Source organism: Grammomys surdaster, unplaced genomic scaffold (genome assembly GCF_004785775.1).
Source record: "Grammomys surdaster isolate TR1022 unplaced genomic scaffold, NIH_TR_1.0 174, whole genome shotgun sequence".
In the NCBI taxonomy this organism is placed as follows: Eukaryota; Metazoa; Chordata; class Mammalia; order Rodentia; family Muridae; genus Grammomys; species Grammomys surdaster.
This window is the reverse complement of record NW_021604622.1, coordinates 2,260,146-2,280,660: the sequence shown is the minus strand read 5'-3', so window position 1 is coordinate 2,280,660 and position 20,515 is coordinate 2,260,146. Positions and strand designations below refer to the sequence as shown.

The 20,515-nt window shown below is 38.5% G+C and overlaps 1 protein-coding gene across 4 annotated transcripts in view; it reads right to left on the bottom strand.

Moving 5' to 3' along the window:
* Nucleotides 1–20,515, bottom strand: part of Dab2 (DAB adaptor protein 2) — a 51,764-nt gene that overhangs the window by 9,885 nt on the left and 21,364 nt on the right. The window contains exons 2-10 of one of the 4 annotated variants that reach the window (XM_028767545.1): nt 12,625–12,807; nt 11,560–11,699; nt 10,180–10,278; nt 8,130–8,261; nt 7,522–7,602; nt 6,769–6,795; nt 6,470–6,523; nt 6,018–6,080; nt 778–1,431 (exon numbers count right to left, since the gene is read on the bottom strand). In XM_028767545.1, coding sequence (XP_028623378.1) covers nt 778–1,431; nt 6,018–6,080; nt 6,470–6,523; nt 6,769–6,795; nt 7,522–7,602; nt 8,130–8,261; nt 10,180–10,278; nt 11,560–11,699; nt 12,625–12,715 — 1,341 coding nt within the window. In that variant the 5' untranslated portion in view covers nt 12,716–12,807. The remainder of the gene's footprint in view (nt 1–777; nt 1,432–6,017; nt 6,081–6,469; nt 6,524–6,768; nt 6,796–7,521; nt 7,603–8,129; nt 8,262–10,179; nt 10,279–11,559; nt 11,700–12,624; nt 12,808–20,515) is intronic. The other 3 variants (XM_028767547.1, XM_028767546.1, XM_028767548.1) reach the window with 3 other exon arrangements.

Sequence of the window (20,515 nt, the reverse complement as noted above, 5' to 3'; positions counted from 1 at the left end):
GTGTCTGGAGTGGGTAGACTAGTGGATACCACCTTGGACTTGCAAAATGAAATCTACTTTTCTCTTTTGGGTCAGTCTGGTCTCCGTATTGGCTAAAACTTGATGCTAGGAAAGAAAGGGCAACATAAGCTTCCTAAATAATTGAAATCGTTCTGTTCAATCGGTTTCAATAGAGATGACACTACCTTTATTATTAGGTCAATTTGCACATTCCTATGAGCGCTTTTAAAAATCTCCTATAGACACTGCACGTGGAGTCACTTTTGAATGAAGTTGGTAATAGCGGTCGTGTAAGTTTCTAAGTCAATGGGTTATTCAATCAACGTTGACGTTTAAAGGAGGAGACAGACTTGAGAATTTTACACCACCACCATGGACATCAGTGACGAGGGGTGTGCGGGACGTGTCGTTAGTGTGGGGACAGGACCAAGAACTCTCACCCTCCCATCCCAAAACATGACAATTAAACTTACCAGAGGAACAGAAGCATAGCAGCATTAACAATGGAAGAAAAAAAAAACAACAACTTGTGTTTAGTTTAGTATTAAGTGACAAGACATGCAAACGGAAAGCAGATGTGGCAAACATTGCTGGGAAGCTTAGGAAGAATGTTGGCTAGAGGGGCATATTCCTGAAGGATCAATGTGCTTCTTCCCACTTCCTACTTCACAGCCACACAGGAAACTAAAAAAGCAGCAAGGAGGAGAGCTTGCGTCACACCACCCTCTGGTACCGAGCATGCACTCTGCTAATGGATATTCGGAAAAGACAATTCACCTTAGCAGTCCTTCTGCCTCTTCCTGGTTTGGTACTTTGTGGAGGTGGGATAATGGCTATGGAGTCATGTGCTGAGGACTGGACAGAACTTTCCAAGTCCTGCTTTACGCCATTCGGTACAGATTGTCCTTTGGGAGGGCTTCCCACAAAAGGGTTCTGGGAAGATTTGATATGGAAGCCGTTCTGTTCTCTTTCAGATACCCCATTTTGAGTTCTCACTGCTTGCTGGGTTTGCGAACTTGGGTAGGGCCATGGGCCTCCCTGAGCTTCCTGTTTGCCAGTCCGGTTAGAGATCTGGTCAAATTGCTGACCAAAGTAATCAGTATCACCGTTCAGGGGCCCTTTACTCTGTGGAGTAGACAAGCTACTCAGATTCGCTTTCTTCTGATCTGGAGATGTGAGAGAATCAAACGAAGAGGGTGCCGATTGGTCTGGCTGTGCAAAAGGATCATCACGGAAAGGATCAGGATTAGGGGTGGGAAAGAAGTTGAGATTGGCAGAAAAGGCATTTTCAGGCAAGAAGGATGCCTGAGGCTTTGGTCGAGGGAGAGAACAGGAGGTGACTCCATTTGTTAAGAATGGATTTTCTCTTAAAGAGTTCTGATTGGTGTCGATTTCAGAGTTTAGATCCACTAACAGGATATCTTTGCTTTCCTAGCACATTCGGGGGGAAAAAAAGAGAAAGAGAGAGAAAGTGTTAGTCCATGTTATAATCCAAATGAGAAAACTACATCAAAATGACAAGGATTACCAGGATTCCTATTAGAATTTGGAACTATTACCATCTCCCATCAACTCCCTACGTATTTACTGGCTATCGGTTCCTCACTTGGATTGTGAGCTGTAAGTTTCCTTGGGGCCTGCCCTTTCTTTGATGAAATCGTGTTAAATTCATGTTCTCTTTAGTTCATACATCCAAATGGGTTGGATTCATTATCTGCCTTGGTCCAACTAATATCTTTGAATTGATTAGGGTTTACTCTAAATGGTCTGAATGCACTGTTTGGACATAGGAACTGACTTCAGAAACCTGGTCTAGTTTCCTACCTAAGAAACACAGTCAATAGTCCTTTGGGTTGTACTTCCAGAAGTCTCTAACTAATTACTTCTTTAAATTAGCAAATTCAATGATTAATACTCGCGTGTGCATCACGTGTGTATGTGTACGGTGCTGGGAATTGAACCCAGGGCTTTGAATATGCGATGTAAGCATTCTATCACTCAATTATATTTCATAGCTCTAGATTTTATAGTTATCGTTGGGATGAAGTTTAAAGTCAAGTGTATTTCCTTCCTCCGGGGAAAACAAGATTCTCCCTTCTTGATCTTGGTCTGTAGGTCTGACTCTTTGAATAGACAAAGACCTTACTCAAGGTACTAGCCAAGTTGGACCTCTCATGTTTACCATCCTCATCTGGTCTTGGACATACCTGTTGTGTGTGTTCTTCTGAACATGACAGTCAAAATAGGGATTATACCTAATCAATCACATCCTAACCTCATGTTGTGGGTACATATTTTTAATACATAGCTCCTGTTTCCTCAGTTGTGGCAGTGGTCTCACCTACTGAGCATTAATGTCAGCGAATAATTAAGAAAAAATATGGGATTAGGGTGGAATCTTCAAAGCATGCAAAATGCATAACTGTACTAATTCCATTTCTTCTCTATTACATGAGAAAAACGTAGATGTCAATTGCTTGGTTTCTTCATTTGTCTTAGGAAAATTGTTAGCATCAAAGCTACCAATTTAATCAATTTGACATGTTTTTATTCTAATTCATAACTAATTACAACTTACTCCGGGAAAGACCTTTTTGACTGACTTTGATCCATTAAATACTTAACTATGTCAGCAATAAAATATAAACAATAAACAGTGTCCAGCTGGAAAGGAAGCCCAAGTAGACCACTAGCATTAACCTGGGTGGAGGACTATTTTGATCGACGGGACAAGAACAACTTAAAAGAAATCAGAACCTTTTAAACTAATGAGGACAACAAGGATTCAAAGGTCTGTCTTTAAAACAAAGAGACTGTTCCATTTTTCTTTTGTGACCATAGAAGAGGCCACAAAATCAGGCCTAAACCATAGTCTCTTTTTTTAATCAATTTGACTTTCTTTACTGGAAAATATAAAATCAGTTTTTTTTTCTTTTCTTTTTCTTTCTTTTTTAAAGGCTGGTTTTCGTTTTACAACTAGAAGAATTCATCACAAGAAATAGCTTCAATTTAAGAGCTTTTAATCAAACAAATGAATGGGAGACTTCTTAATGAGGGGATCTTTAAGCAATCAAAAGGTGGGATAAGATGCATTCAGGAAGCTTGATTTCAGTATTTATTTGTTTTGCGCCACCTCTCAGTTAGCACAGTTGGGTGCTCACAGCTGGCAGAGTTCTCCTTTCCAGACACTTCAGAAGAAGTTCTTAGGACACCAAACAGGAGCCACAATGTTAGACTTCTGAATAGTCAGCCTACAAGCAAAATGTATAAGGCTCTCCTCAGGTTAGGGCTGTTGTCGATCCATGTTTAAGAGTCTAACTAAAAGACTAGAATGGATAGACAGATGACTCTTTGTCTACTCCTGAGGTCAAAGATTCATCAGGGCTTTGTTGAATTGTCTGACCACTGACACTCTTGGCTACCACAGAGCACCTTTAGATAGCTGTAAAAGGGAATCAAGTCACTTCAGTAAGGGGGTGTGTGTGTGGGGGGGTAGCTAGCTTCCCAGAAATGGTTACTCACCCAGGCCTCAGCCCCATTATTGGCTTCCTGCTATTCCTTATGTGCATTAAAATTAGCTTCTTTAGATTGGTTTTCAGACTGTTACATGGTAGGACCCCACTTGCTTTTACCCTAGATACCATATCGTGTCCTGTATACTTGAATTACCCAGCTCAAATTCAGATTTGTCTTTATGGTTTTCTTATTGATATTTCTATTTCTGTTATACCTGTGTCTATCCCATGCCATGTTATGGAGGTATACACATGTATATAGGTAGACTATTTAAACATTTTACTCTAATCTAATCCGCTCATGTCATGTTTAATCTCTGTGATGCTGGATCATTTCCTGTAGTCTTTGAAGTGGTCAGGTTTTTAAAGTTCAAGATCACACACCTCCTACTTTTCTGCTTTCCCTCCTCTACTCTTTGCCTGTCTTTGTGTCTCTGTGCCTTCTTGTCTCCCTTTTCTTTACTTCTTAAACAGCATGAAACATAATGATTCTGTCATTTTACAAAGAGTTATGTTCTAAGGATGTCAACACATTATTTGAAGTGCATAAAAGTTTTGGTCATCAATTTGAGAGAAGCTACAGCCACTTGGGATAACTGAGGGAGTCTAAGTAATTTAAATTTGTTTTTCCTTACACTTTACATTCTCCAAAGTAGTTGTAAGAATTGAAAAAAAAAATCTAGAGAATGTTAGTTTTACCAGTCAGAGGAACATCTATTTTGTGACCTCTGCATATGGAGTTAATGTGAGAGAACATGTTGCCAAAATCTAACCAGCACATAATTATCCCTGTTAGCTTAACACAACAACAACAAAAACTTACCAGATATTACCTATTTTGATTAAATTTATTATTTTAACTTGTTTTTTAAATGAAAACTTGAATTTCTGCAAATTAAAAACATTTTTTAATTTGCAAGGAATGGAATACAAAAATATGGCTTCTCCCAGCTGTTTTTCACTGCCAGAAAGCTTCAGAAGTGCACAAAAGCCAATTAAGCAGTCAGTGCCTTTGGGACTCTTCCTCTGAAATTCCACTCATGTCTTGAGAACCTTCCTCTCTCTTGGAGTGTCATTTAGGAAGTAGACTCCCACAGATATCGATTTCCTTCAAGGAGGGAGCTACTAATAAAGAATTGCCAAGACTGTTGAATCTAAAAGAGTCCTGAACTATGATGGTCCTTCCGGTATCAGCTAACCTAACATGTCAAAAATCTTACCCTCAAAACAGTTAAGAAGTGTTATAAAAAAAAAAAAAAGGAAAGGTCCCACAGACAAGTGGCCAAGGAAGGACTCACTACTTGAAAGGCTAGCCAGTAGTTCTAACTCCTCTAGTGTAGGCTCTGTAAGGACTTTGAGATGCCACTACAGAGTGCAATTCCCACTCAGGTATACAGAGAAGAATGTACACAGTCCACACCTCAGTTGACTTGTGGGTTTAGGCAGTTAGGTTCTGCCTGTCAGACTTCTCTGCAGGTCTCTGGAAAGGGAGATTCTTTCCCAGTCTCTCTGTGACTCACTTTAGTTCCTGAGATCTTTTGCACATCGAAAAGACTTAGTTGATAATTTCTTGATGTAAGAGTCTCAGCCAGCCATGACCCCCATTATTGTATATGTTCTAATTCTCTCCCATTATTGTATATGTACTAAGTCTTTGCTCATCTAATTATTGCCTTGTTATCCTTGAGGCTTGAGTCTAGGAACTCCCTTCCTTAGAAGCAGTATCTGAGTCTACACACTAGGTGAACATACTATAATTAGCATCATTTAGTTGCCTCTGTCACTAGTCTTAGCACACTCCCTGTTAGGCAGAATGGTTGATGATAACACCAGTGTGTGTCTTGACTGCTGCTATGCCTTGCCAATAGCAGGTGCTCAGGAAACTAGGAAATAAATAGTAGACGTTGATGGAAGTCACTCAAAATAACACGAATATTTCTGTCTGAGGCCTGTCTTATAGAAGATCTGAAGAATAAGTCACAGATTATTTGATAAGTAGGTTTGCTATGTCATAATGCTCTATAATGATGGTCAATTTTCTAAAACAAAGACTTTTGTTAGTCGTCAACTGGATCTTAATTAACTATTAATGTCAAGCTCATACTGCTAAATTAGAGAAAAAGGAAAGTAGAAAAAATGAAGAAGCTAAGATAATTTAGGATTTGTCATTTAATAAACATACTTCCTTCAAATTAACTTATGCCAAGAATTATAATTCAGCTTCTCCTTCTGATCCCAAGTTATTACCAAGAAGGGTTACATTGACTATATAGTAGCACAGATTTAATCTCTATGCTATACTAATATATCTGAATTAGTAATAGTAGGTTCCTATGGTTACTTAATATTCAAATTATTTTTCTAGTAATCACTTCTATTTCATGAGAAAAAAATCAAGACATTCCAAGTTTTCATGAAATGTTCAAGCTCTCTGGTTAATTGTAAATTTGGATTATAGATGTTATTTCAATTACATTGCAAATTTAAAAACAAAACACTTACTGTTGGACTATTTAGGTCAGGAGGTGTAGACATGTCCCCAAACAAATCCATCTGGTCAACACCCTTAAAAAAGTATTTGGATTAGATTCAGATGTGTCTACTAAAAACAATTACTTTGTCTATCACTGTAATTGTTTTGTCCCAAAATATAGAAAATAGTTGTCACTATTGGATTGTAGTTGATTTCCTACAGATTTGATATTAAGCTATTTATGTCAGGAAGTATAAGCTTATTCCCAAGCATATAGCTCTGCTCAACACTGTAAAGAAGTACTATATTAGATTCTGGTGACCTACTGAGAATACTATGTTGTTGACTAATGTGGATATTACACGAAAAACAGCATCCCAATTGAATTTTCCTATGGATATAGGTCCAGTATTAGCAACATCTACAGGAGGTAGAAACCCATGTTCAAATGAGTAAGAATCACAAAACACCACAAACATACCAGCTTCAGTTTGTTAGCTTGATCATCAAGGGTCATTAGGGCCTCACTCCCATTCTGAAAATAAAAGGCAAATATTAGAGTGTTTAGTTGATGAAGTAGCCCCATAGAATTTATTTTCTTGCCTGATTACCCCCATTAAGCTGTTACAAGTTGGCCTCTAATAATGTAACTATTTATCTTCTGTGAAAAGACTGGCCCCTAGCCCAGGGGATCAAGTCATGAGGGGTAAATGCTCTTGCAGATAGCAAACACAGCTTCTACACATCACACTTATCACAAGAAGTAAGAGGCAGCTTTACCTCTTCTGCTTTGTTGGCTTCTTCAACCTAAAAGGAAAGATGCAGAGTCAGTGAGCTTGGTAAGATAGTTGATAAAGAAACAAACACATCTTGATTCATAGGTAAAAGGAACAAAATCTTGTATATTTTACTCTATGTTTCCCCTCCCCCTTTCACATCCTGGATTTGAATACTTTCTAGAATTAAGCTAGTTTGCTGTGGTGGTTTGAATAGGAATGGCCCCCATAGACTCATGTGTATGAAGGCTTGGGCCACAGGAGTAGCACTATTAGAAGATGTGGCTTGTAGGAGGAGGTGTGACCTTCTTAGGGTAAGTATGTCAGTGGAGGTTGGTTTCGAAGTCTTATATGCGCAAGTCTGGCCTGTGTGACAGTCTCCTGCTGCTGCCTGCTAATCAAGATGGCTCCTGCATCATGTCTGCCTGCACAGAAACTGTAACCCAGCCCCAATTAATTTTTTCATAAGGGTTGCAGTGCTCATGATGTCTCTTCACAGCAATAGAAACCCTAAGAGACTAAAATAGAAAACTAAGAGACCTGCTCTGTCAAGTCCTGAAACTACTCTGAATGTTGTAAGGAGTCTGAGACAGCAAATCAGATATTCCTATCACAAAATCCTACCATTGTTCTACTAAGAACAACAGACAATTCTACACTTGGAAGGAGAGAAAACGAACTCTTCAGACATGGCATGTCACACTAAACAAAACTCTGAATATAGTTTTTAGTAGAAAGCCTATCAAACAGTACTTGCCTTTTTCTTATCTTCTTCCTTTTTCTTTACATTATAGATAACTTGAAAAAGGTCTTTAAGGTCGACGACCAATGGTTCAGCCTGAAACAACAGAAAGCATTAACAACATTTTGTTTTCATCTTCTTTCCTTGCCCATATTCAGTCCTCATTAATATTTTTTTATTTCCACTTGAGATTGCTTACAACCCTTCCCTGATTTATAGGGGATTGCCACCCTCAGATAACTAAGGGATGCAGGGTTAATAAATGTTTCATTCATGTTAAGAAAATAGTTACTAAAATAGAATTCTTCAAGTATTCAGACAAAACAATAGGTACCATGTCAGTTTTTGGAGTTTCTTCAAGGTTTCTGGGAATAATTCAATACTGTTCTAAATTCATTAGTAGTGTTAATAGAAAGTCTATTCTCACAATTCTTTTGCCACACACATGAGTATCAGTAACATTTTAAATAGATTCTTAGGCAAAACTCATTTTCTGAATGATGATTGGCCTAAAGATCTGGTGTTGGCCTAATGAATTGTTTCCAGTACATCTCATTGAATAACAAACACTTCTATTCTCAACAGAGGACCAGGTCTCAGGTGTATTATGCTTTAGAATTTACCTGTTGCCCTGTTTTTATAGCAAAAAATTGATGCTGGCCTTCTCCTCCACACACATAACCAAATGCTCTGTTGTCTGTCACATCACGAGCAATGAAGGAAATCTTATTTACTGGATGTTCGTGCTCAATTACCTTAAAAGGAAACATAAAAAAAAAAAACGCTGAGTAATAAAGAATGGGCTTGTTGGCCATCACAGCTATCACAAACAAATGTGAAGGGAAATACAGAGTTTAAAGCTTTTGAAGATTTTTTTAGTTCAAGGCTAGATCTAGATTTATTTTTGCTAGAAAAGGCTTCAAAAGGAAGGATAAATAGAAAACAAAAGTAGAAAAACATACTTCAACATTCGAAAACATATACGTACTTGATCTATAGCCAAAAGATTAATGCTACCTGCAAGGAAGAACTGAGGGGAAGTTCAATAGTTTGTGAAGTTAAGGGGGAGCGGTCAACCCTTGAACCAACCCAAGCTGAGTTGGGTGTGATGTGGCCTTTATAGTCCCTGGGAATTTGAGGCAGGGCATTAGTCTACTTTATGACTCCAAGACCAACTCAGGCAACACAACAAGATAGTATCTCAAAACCAGCTGACCAACTGAACAACCACCTGAGCAAACACCCAAATCAGAGCCACTCCCAGCAATAAAAGAATGACAAGAAGAAAAACCAAAATAGAACAAAACTTCAGTAGGTTTATCTTCCTAAGTAAATGACAAATGTAAATGAACAGCCTAAGCTGGTGGATTGTCCATAGGGCCATTAGACAACAACCAAAGGCTCATTGTGTGTTTTCATTAAAATGACTGAACCCAATAAATCCTAGAGGTATGAAATGCTGCCATAGGCATATTTAACCTAGAAGGACCTTGTTCTTAGAAGTCAGATAGAGACGCTATTGGTTTATTTCCTCTCTCCCCCAACCACCCTCTCTCTTGAACCTTTCCAGCATACATCAGGGTTTAATCCTTCAAAGATATTTTTAGGTGGCAAAATCAGTCTTGAATTTTATTTCTGAATGCCTATGATCACTGAAAAGGTAGTCATGTGATACTTCTGAAGTGTTGAGTTCCATTTGATAACTACCCTTTAGTCAACAAGACATTTAGAGCTATAAAATGAAGACTTTTGCAAAGCAAAATTATGTTATATGGTTTCTTATAGATGTCATGAATTTATATTTATCATTCTATGTGTATATTAAAATTAACTTACTAAAGGGATCATATTTGAAGAAGAAAGGAGTAATGCTTATGAGAGAAACCTGTTACCATTCTCTGGAGGACTTGAGATAAAAAGTTATCAACGGTTGAAGGATATTGATAAAGACAATGATACTTGAGGACCTAAGGACCAGCAAAGTGAATGGACAGTTACCATGGTACCCTGGCAACTTTCTATGTATAGCAGAGTTACCAATGACACTTTAAGTGAATGAATTCTACTATGTTCTATAGAATAAAGGAAAAGTGCCACAGAAGATTTGAAATACTATAGCTTGTGTGCACTGCTCAGAGTAAAGTAAACAAGTAATGAAGAAGCAACACTGATTCTGTGATAGAACAATAACTACCACAAGTAGAAAAGAAAGAAAAAAAAAATACCCCTAAAACAACAGCCAAGAAAGCTACATGTACAGGTTGGGAAGGACAGGGGAAAGAGAGATGAAAAATATTCTAGAGATTTTGAACTAACTGTCAAATTTACACATGATCAATACATTAAAATTAGCAGGGTATTAATATTAACCTAGCTTAGTCTGAAGTTCAAAACAAATGCCATGCAACATTGTTAGCACACCTGTATTTAGGGGCTCACTTGTGTCTCTTATCAGAAATGAAGTTCAAAACAGAATACCTTGACTCCTCTGTTTTTATTATCTATTTTGGAGAAGTAGTGTGTGGTATTTTTCTTTTCCCTACTTTGAGGAAGAAAAGATTATATCCCACTGGAAATCAACAACAGTTAGACTCAGGTGGTCACCTATTGCTAGGAAATCCAATACAGTCAGACTCAGGTGGTCAAGTGTTGTGAGCAAGCACAAATTCTTACCCCAGTTTTCTCATCAATAATTTTTATGCCAGACAAGGAAATGTTGACCCAGATTCTTTGCTTGTGTTGTCCCTGAGATCGACCAGCTGCTGCCATTCCCTGATGAGATTGCAAAAATAAAAGAAATGTATTTTAAAGTGTTCTATAATACTTCTGATGAGAGCACTTAGAAAGACAAACTGCTTTCTTTCAGCTTGGATGGCATCTGTAAAAGGATTAAGCACCTTTCATCAAGGGTAATTGGATGGCTTAGAAGACATATGTATTTCTTCTAGGGATAGGAATGTAACTCAGTGAAAGTGTGCTTTTCTACTCATAAATTTAATATCTCTAACACACACACACACACACACACACACACACACACACACACACACACACACACACACAGAAGCTGGCTCACCTAAACCTTGTACTGTTTAGGTCCACATGGAAGCATAGTACAGAAATTTAATCCTGAAGCACTAGGCCTGGGGAGATAGCTCAGTTGGTAAAGTATTTGCCATACAAGCAAGAGTACTGAAGTTTGATCCCCCAAGAACCCACAAAAAATGTTGCATGTTGTCACATACACCAGGAATCTCAGTGCTGGAGAGGCAGAGACTGTGGTATTCCCAGACCTTTCTGGGCAGCTAGTTTAATCTAACCTTAAACTTCAGGTTCTGTGAGATACTCTGTCTCAAAAAGTATACTTTCTCGGTCAATAGGCACTCTGTGACTTCTTTTGAAATTTTTATTTAGTTTTTATTACTTTGGAATATGTATATGTGTATGGTATACATATGTGTGGAGACCAGGGGATGATACTACATATCTTTCTTGATTTCTCTCTATTTTCTATACTGAGGTAGGCTTTCTCATTTGAGCACAGAGCTAACTGATTCTCTAGCCTAATCCAGCTTGTCATGATCTGTCTCTGCCACTAGATACTGGGATGTAGACGGGATGTCCCATTTGTGTGGGTGCTGGCGATCTAAAATCTGGTAAGGCAAAAGCCTTATCCCCGGGGGTCAGCATCCTAGTCCCTATTCTGTGTCTTCCATGCAGAAGACCTATCACTCACAACTACCCACAGCTTTTAAAATCATTTCATGATGGAAAATTTAGGGATGGGACTTGACTCATTCTAGTGCTGGGTTTACCTACATGAAAAGGTTCCCAGAATCTTGCTATCGTTGATGAAAGAGGGATTCTAGAACAGGACTGAAAAGATGCAGACTAACCCTGGCTTCTCTGAAAAGGATACACTGAAGGATCAATATGTGAATAGAATCATTGAGAATAGAAAATCGTTTCCAATCACATAGACATGAGTTGGTGAGAGCTAATAGAATCCCCTCCTTCAGACACTTGGTTGAGACAAGGATCTCTTCCCCTTACCTTGAGTTTCATCATGGAATCCTGGCTCATTTTGTCTCCTCTTGCATCAGGCACATCATCAATACCAATCAGCTTGGCCTTGTATTTTACACCATCACCTTTGAATCTGGCCAACAGATACTCGTCTGTCTTTTCAGAACCTAAGAAGTAAAAAGAAGCGCATAATACAGCTTACATTTAAACGTCACCCTTAGGTATGATCACTTGTTCTCGGTTTCCCCTGAAAATGGAATACTGTAGGTCACGATTATACCGCAGGGGATCATACATGGGATTTCCACTGCCTTAGTCTTTTGAGAAAAATCATGTTTCCTAACAGGAAGGGTAGAATTAAAAGGAGAAAAAAAAATAAAATCAAACAAAAAAACCCCCACCTCCTCAAGAAATGCATATGAGAAATTCACGACAATGCATGAATTGGGAGTTGAGAATATTCTTCATGAAAGCTTTGTTTTGAATGAATTTTAGAAAAAATGGCATATTCTGTTTAGTGAAAGGAAATATTAAGCCACCAAACAATTGTCTAATATTTCAAACCACCAATAAAACAAAAGTGAACTCGTAAATTGCCATGGCTACAACTGGAATTATCCCTTCTTTCTATTTAATTTTCTCCTCTCAAATGGCCTGTTCAATCTCATTCCTAGAACTGAGGTACTAGCCAAAGCTAAGAGAAAGGTCATGCCATCTTCACCAGCTCTGGCAGGCTAAGACTTGATTGAATAAAGCCAAAAGTATCTAATTAAGTTAAAAATTTGATTTTTCAAAAACGGTGATGTTTGTAAAACAAAGTAGTATATAAATTACTGAAAGACAATAATACAATAGTTGTGGTTGTACAATTAATCATATGGTTATTTAAACAAAATAACTATTAGAAAGACATGTGATTAAACAAAATGCTATGAAATTTCCCTAACAGAATGTAAGTTGGTATAACCAAAGATGTAGAAACAAGTACACACGAGGCAAACCAATCACTTGTGAAAAAAAAAAAAAAGGTTAGAACTTGAGACTAAGCTCCTGTGACAGCCAGACAACCGACAAGAGCTGGTTTTCCCATACCTTTCTTCTTTTCCTTCTTTGATGGTGCTTTCGGTGCAGCCTGTTGGTCAGGCTGACCGTTGGTTGTGCTTGTTTCTACTTCGTTAGACATGACAGGAAGGCAAGCAGAAAACCCAGCAGCAGACACTCACTGATACCAGGCAATCCCGGATGATCAGGTCTCAAATGAACCACAAGGCACACCTGAGGGTAGAAGAAAGGGATTGTGATGTAAAAATATAACAAACCTAAACCTCAACCACCCATGTCCACAGGGCCAGTGTGTTGTCAGTATACACTTGTTAACAGCGCACGCTTGCCAACCCTTCTCTATTAGATGGGAACTCAGAAAGCAGGCTTGTTCCCTTTGAAGCTCCCAGAATGGGAAAGAATTGTTTGGTAAATTTTTCTTCAAGCACTTGATTTCTGGTAGCATTTAATGATTACCTAGCTCAGCAACTTGTGTTAGAACTTTGGCATAAGAATCTATAATCAAAGATACGGATCACAAACTGGTTAGGTTTCATAGCAAAATAGAAACATACCTCCTGAGCTCGAGAAGATTGTAACTGATGTTGGAAAGTGGATGTTAGGAGTTTCATTATTCACAAAATTGCTTAGATAGGCCATTGTGCTCTAGGGGGATAGAGGAGGACTTGCCACCTGGCTTATATCCCCAATACCCCTTGAAGTAGAAAAGAGTGGAGTAATCATCTTATTGATAGATTTTAGAATCTATTATTAGGATTGTACATATGGCCTCCAGTGCTGTATAAGCACGGTGATTGAAGTTCCTCCATGGCTGTGTGTGGAGTGCTGGGAACCAATCTGATAAGCAACATAAGTCAGACTCAGAAAGGTAATCATTGCATGTTCTCTCTCATATGTGGATGACATATTAGCAGAATGGGACTTCTTTGGGGAAGGAAGAGAGGGGGAAACAACAGAAGGAAATGTGAGGGGAAAAAGAGAAAATATCAAATATTTCTCTCTTATGTGGAGTGTAGCTTTAAATATATGTATAAGTCTAGGTCATATACATATGTATGTGTGTGTGTATGACATATATCATGCATATATGGCATGAAAACATAAAGAGGAAGAGCTAAAAGAGGAAGGGACATAGCTTATAAGAGAAGTTTGGGAGGGGGAAGGTAGTGGGAGTAACTGTGAGCAAAGTGCAGCAGTCTATATGTATGAAACTATCATAATAAAACACATTATTCCAGATGCTATTTGAAAAATAGGTAACACAAATAAATGACTTCCACTTCTTTCCGTCAATATGCTTATCTGAGAATTTACAGGTGTTTCTTGTACAATTCATGAAGTACCTTAATAAATGGCTTTATTCTATTATTCAGCACTAGTATCTTCCAAACAGTTGCTTCACAGGCTCTTTAGAAGGGCTCCCTGTGTGTTACAGGAGTGAAAAAGAGCCGTCGCAAAACATACTTTGAAACATAATGTTTCAAAGGTTCTTTTATCATGTGGTATTCTGTTTCTTCACAATCTAGAGGAGCTTGAAAGGAGCTTGAAACCATAGACCAAAGGTAGAGAAGAGACACTATTTGATTTAGAAGCTGACTGTAAAACTGTCCTTGGTTTGGGCCATTCCCTTACTACAGAAGTCTTCCTCATTCTGTACTATGTCCTCCAACACTATGGACCGAACCTACTACATAGGAATACCTGCTGTTTTGTAGTCATGAAAGATTTTTTTTTTAAAGTCTTGAATTTTTCTTGTTTAACTCTTAAAAAATCAACACCCCTGTATTATAGGATTAACTCTTCTTCCTAAGGTGCAGAGGTTTCACTACTTGCCAAGTAACAGAACCAGCTTCTGTCCTACACAGTATGGTTTAGAGTCAGATTCCCTTGACATATCACTGATGAATCTTATCTTAGGAATCACATTCTTGTTACAAAAGGTGTTTTATTGTATACATGTGATGGCCCATAAATGTATGTCTAAGACATAATTCCCTGAGTCTTAGATTGTCCTGGATTTGGGAAGAGATCTAAATCCAATGACTCACACCCTTATTGTTAAAAGGTAGAGAGAGGTTTGAGGGACAGGGATTCACAAAGCAGGTGTGAACATGAATCCAAAAGAAGGGCTTGATTTGATGTGTCTGCCAACCAAGGAAAGCCAAGCGACAGGTAATACCCACCTGAAGCTAAGAGCATAAACTCAGAATGGGCTCTACCTCAAAGCTTCCAGAAGCATCCAAGTATATCATGTCCTGATTTTGGACTTCTTGCCTCCAGAAGGACTGTGACAAGCACTTTCTCTTGCATTAAGCCACTCATCCGTTTTTAATAATCTGATGAAGCAGCCATGAGTGGTGCGTATGCCATCCATATGTTGTGTGCTTTCATTGGTGGCTGTGATTCTTGATGACATGCTAAGTGATTCTCTTTGTTATATCTGTGCCCTTCAAATCCCAAAGGTCTTTTCTTCATCTCTGAGGATCTGCTACAAACTAAGCAGGGGTGAAACTAAGTTCCTCTCTAAGGAGACATACCAATGCCCATTATGGTCCTCCTTCTTTCCAATGAGTCCTCATCCCTGTGTAGACATCATCTTATAAATGTTAAAAAAAAATACTAGTCATCATATGACTATTTTCTTGTGATTCTTTCAAGAATAAACTTGTAAAACGAAAAGATTGCTACTTTGTGTCCTTTAAAGGACTGTTTGTCTCAATTCCCCTTTCCAAGTCACTTTCCTGATAGTATCCCAACACACCCAATTACTTCGATTTCCATCCATTTGAGTAGTCCTACTGTGTGCATCACACACCTATTCCTTTCTTGAAGCTCTGCATGCCAGCTTGTGTCTTCTAGATTTAATTGCCATTGGATTTTTTTAATGATAAATTTTCTCTAAATTAAAAAAAAAGATGTTGGAAAATTTCCTGTAGGACCCTCCCCCTTTCTGTTTACTCAAAGATTTGCTATTTTTGCTTCCTATATAAAGCTCTTGAATATTTTACACCCGATCATCTTCATCCCCTCCTCTTTCACACATGGATTCAAGCTCCAAGCTCAGTTTCTTTGTGAACGGTCTTTGGTTTATGTCCTTACGTTTTCCCATTTGCTGAGGTGCCTCTGGCCCTACATCCTTGGGTACCTATCTGTGCCTGAAGATGGGTAGGTCTTCTCTGAAGCTCTTACCTCTCCCTTCTTAATACCCATGCTGACCACATGGTCTCACACAGACCGACTTTATGCTTGTGTGTCAAATCCTCAGGACCAGAATCTCTTTGAAGGAGAGGATTCATCTGGCATGTGGGAGCCATTTGTGTAGATGGTAACCTAGACTATTGAAGCAGTGTAACTATATCTGTGTTTTAATATGTAGATCTGTGTTTAATATACTTTGAATTTCCTATGCCAAGAACATGAGCCCTAAGAATGTTCTCCAGAATAGAATGCATATTATTCTGTTTACAGGAGGTACCTGGAGCACCTGTGGGTTATTCCTTCCATTCTGCCTCACTCAGGCTAGTGTGAGGTTGACTTAACAGTGCTCATGTGGATAGTGGAAGAGAGACCTAAACTAAGTGGAATTAGAGGCTGAGAAACTATCACAGATATTAGAGTTTATTGCCCATCCCAGAAGCCCACTGTCACATCCTCCAACAGTATATTGTTTCTGACAAGGAAAAATTTACCTAACCTAACGTTCTTTTTTAAAGACTTAGTCTATTCAATTTAGCAATTTTGACTCCAACGTCTACTGTTTTAAAGAAATCTAAGAAGTGCCACAAAGCACTGTGATACACCTAAGAAGGGGAGGATGGTGGCTTGGCATGTGAGTTTAGTCATAACATACAAGACATACCGGGATGTAACTTAAGATCAGTGACCATATCAAAAGTTGGCTTCTTGGGTCAAATTAGAAAGGGCAGAAGCTGAGTAGAATTACTTGGCCATGTGTTTTTATAAAAACAACTCCTTTACTTCAGACACGAAAGACAACTATGTGTGTGGAGGAAACACCAAAGATTAACCCTACACACACCAGGAAAAGTCCTCTGCTGATACTTTGTCCTTTGCCTTGTCCTTTTTTACTGTAGTATTTTGAGTCAAAGTCTCAGTAAGTCACTCAGGCTGGCTTCACACACACTGTGGGCTTTGAAACTGTCACCGTCCGGCTTCAGCTACCCAAGTGTTGAGTGGCTTGTGCCACTAAGCTTAGATAAAGCAAAACGTGATGACAATGTTATCTAAAGATATTTGGCTTCCTTTGATTATATACCCTTTATTGTTTAGGGATAAACAGTTACAGTAATCTAAGAGAAAAATAGGGAGGAAAAACTTAGTTATAAACTTCTGAAAGAAAATGGATTTATATGTTGAATTATATCTTTTACTTATTGCATGATTCCATAATTCTTATGTTTAAGGAAGGAAGAAACTATCTAGGAACTACCCATGATGGTCAATAAAAGAAAAGGGTTACAAATGAATTCTTCAAGATATATACAAGGGTCATCTCTAAACAGAGGTTTTTTTGTTGTTGTTTTGTTTGTTTGTTTTTGTTTTTTTTTCTGGTTTTCTAGAACAGGATGTTTCCTTCATTAGAAGAGTGGGAAAAAAAAGAGAAATAAGATCACATATCTGCAGAAAAAAATTGAAGAATCGCAAGTTAGCCTATATCCTGGGCTCCTTAAGGAATCACGTAAAACAGAAAACGGTAAGAATGACGCTTTGGGAGTCAGGAAGATTGGCTTCCTCTCGAGTATAGGCATATAAGTTGGATTTTTGGACTCCAGACAAATCTTGCTGAAGTAACCTGAAAAATGGCCTCCTTGCATGGCACTGAAGTCAGATGATTTTGGAGCTTGCAACATCTTTCTTGGTTTCTGAGAAGCTTGAAGAGATGTACAACGGAAGGATGCATGAGTCATCTTTGAATGACTGAGTCTTTTGCACTAATAAAAGTCAGCTATAGTTTGTTCTGTACTTAAAGTGACTCAAAGCATTTTGCAACCTGGAAAAGCCAGCACAGTGGACAATAGTTAGTCTAGGCTTTATAGTGCCCAAAAAACAAAAAGCAAAAAAAACAAAAACAAAAAAACCCTGACACCTTAAAATTGTTTGCTTTTTTCTTCCCATTAGGAGGACTTAAATTGTTGTCTCAGTTGGACTCCTTAATGGTACTACTTAATGTCTGTGAGGTTCTGAAGTGACATCATGACACAATTTTACTGGTCCTCCAACTTGCACCTCTAACCTACCTCTTACTCCAATTATACAGAACAGGCAGAAATTTGGTCAGTCTCAAGATGCTTGAGTTAAGTATTTGATAGTAGCCCCTTTCCACACAAAGTAGAGAATCTTATTTCAAAATTTAGGGTCATATGGTATAAACACCTAATACAGTCAGCATTCCCTACTCAAATGTTCTACATCTGTGAGTACAAAAAAAAAAAAAATTAAAAAAACAACAAAAAACCAAAAGCAAACAAACAAACAAACAAAAAAATGCTCATCAAAAATAGCCAGAAGAAAATCAGCTGTACTGAATATACATAGACTTTTTTTTTAAAATTACCTTTTCCTAAATATAACAGTATAAAACTAATTGCTTACCATTTACATTATATTAGGTATTATTAATACTCTAGAGATGACTTGAAATATGCTAAAGAAACATAGCTGATGACTTGAAGCAAATCATGTATGTAGAGTTTTCAACATCAAAGAATGTTTAGAATTGTGGGGGAGGGGGAGGACATAGGAGAATGCCCATATACCAAGATCCTAAAACCTTCATCCTGAAAAACCGTATAAAAAGTGCTTCTATTTTAGGAATAATAAATGCACTGAGCAACACCAAACATAACTATGAAAAGCTGTTGAGGTCAAAACTGAATTTGATTTCCTCCTTCTAACGTGTTTTTCTTTTGTCATTTGCTGTTCCCAAATCCCACCAACCTTTAACCTTTATTTTTCAAAGTTCACAATCCCAAGGACTTCTTAACATATCAGTTACAATTCTCACAGAGAACTCCGTGGAGTCGACCTGGTGAAGTGAATTAAAGAGTGTTAAGAAAGTGGTGCAAGCATCTTTGCTTTGAGTGCCCAGCACCTTGTCTCGGACAGGGAACACACTTCCCTGTCCGTGATCACCCTCTGCCTGATCCAACTGGAGTTCAGGACGGGACATGTGAAATATTAACCTGTAAGCCAGACCTCGGGACCAATAGCAGCAAATACCTGCTGCTCCACTGTCTTTGAAGTAACCTCTGAGAAAACACATTGAGAGGTGGCTCTAAAGTCTCCCACTTGTTGAATGACTTCCTCCCTAACTGCTTCAGTCTTTATGATTCTAAGGTGACAGACTATTCTGCAAGGGCCAATCGAGGAGACAGTAAGATTTCTGTGGATCAGAACGATAGCTCAGCGAAAGGCTGTTACTCAGAAAACATGATGACCTAAATCTAATCCCTGGAACCCATGGAAAAGTGGAAGGAGAAATATGACTCCGTGGAGTTGGTCTTTGATGCCATACACTGGCACATACACACCCACCCACACCTCTCTCTCTCTCTCTCTCTCTCTCTCTCTCTCTCTCTCTCACACACACACACACACACACACACACACACACACATACCTCACACACACACATATAATGCCAAAGAAAATTTTTTGCGTCTTGTTGATTTGGGTAATTAGACTATGTAACGGACACTCAAAAAGAATCCTGGCAAGATATTCTTGTAAATATTGACTACTGTATCATACCTGAGTAGATACATTAGGCATTTCTGTATAGGTTATGCATTGGCAGTGAGCATACACTTGGAGGGCTGATAGTGCAAGACAGAGTCAGAATATAAAGCCCTGAACCAAGAAGCTCTTTCCGATATTTAGAAGCAAGTAGAACTAAAGAGTTCCCCAGACAATCATAAAGGAGAGAAGACATTTCAGGTCTCATCTACATAGGGATCTGTATTTTTTAAACTGAGGCAGAGGGATTACTGTGAGTTTGGGATCATGCTGGGCTACATGGTGAATACCAGGACAGTCAGAGGTATATAGGACTCTATAAAAATTAGTAAATAAAATTAAAAAGCAATACAAAACAAAAAAAAAAGAAAAAAGAAAAGAAAACCAGCCAATGTTTACCAAATGCAGCTAATGGTTAAGTACAGCCTGGTGTCTGAATGCCATGTGTTACACTGCATGGGAGTCAACACAGCTTTTCCACAGCAGGTGTTTCAATGGTCAGTAACTTAAAACACAGAGAGAAGCATTTTAGTTGAGTTAAAGGGTGAGAGTGTATAACAAAGAGCCAGCTGGCCACCACTTGCCTCACTGTTCTGGGATACAGGAACAGGAGTTATCCTGGGTACTCCCACCTAGCTGGTTTCTTTTCTCTTTCTCTCACTTTCTTCGTTTTTCCTTTCCTTTCCTTTCCTTTCCTTTCCTTTCCTTTCCTTTCCTTTCCTTTCCTTTCCGTTCCTTTCCTTTCCTTTCCTTTCCTTTCCTTTCCTTTCCTTTCCTTTCCTTTCCTTTCCTTTCCTTTTCCCTAATAATTAGGAACCTGGGGGCAAAGAAAACGGCAAGCCTTAAAAGCTGGTTGGGATGGAGTTAGTACCAGGAAAAATCTAGTTTCAAGAATGAGACACAATTGGACTATGCCTAGAGAGTATATGTGTCTGTTTTTAAACTTGGGTTTTTAAAGCAGACAATGCAAAGTTCATTACTTGGAGGCTATACCAAGAGAGTCCTCCGGGACTAGAGTTGTAAAGTATCTCTGCCAGAGAATGCTGCTAGTGATCTCTAGGGTCCACTCCACACACACACACACACAACCACCAAACCAAACCAAACCAAACCAAACCAAACCAAACCAAACCAAACCAAACCAAACCAAACCAAACCAAACCAA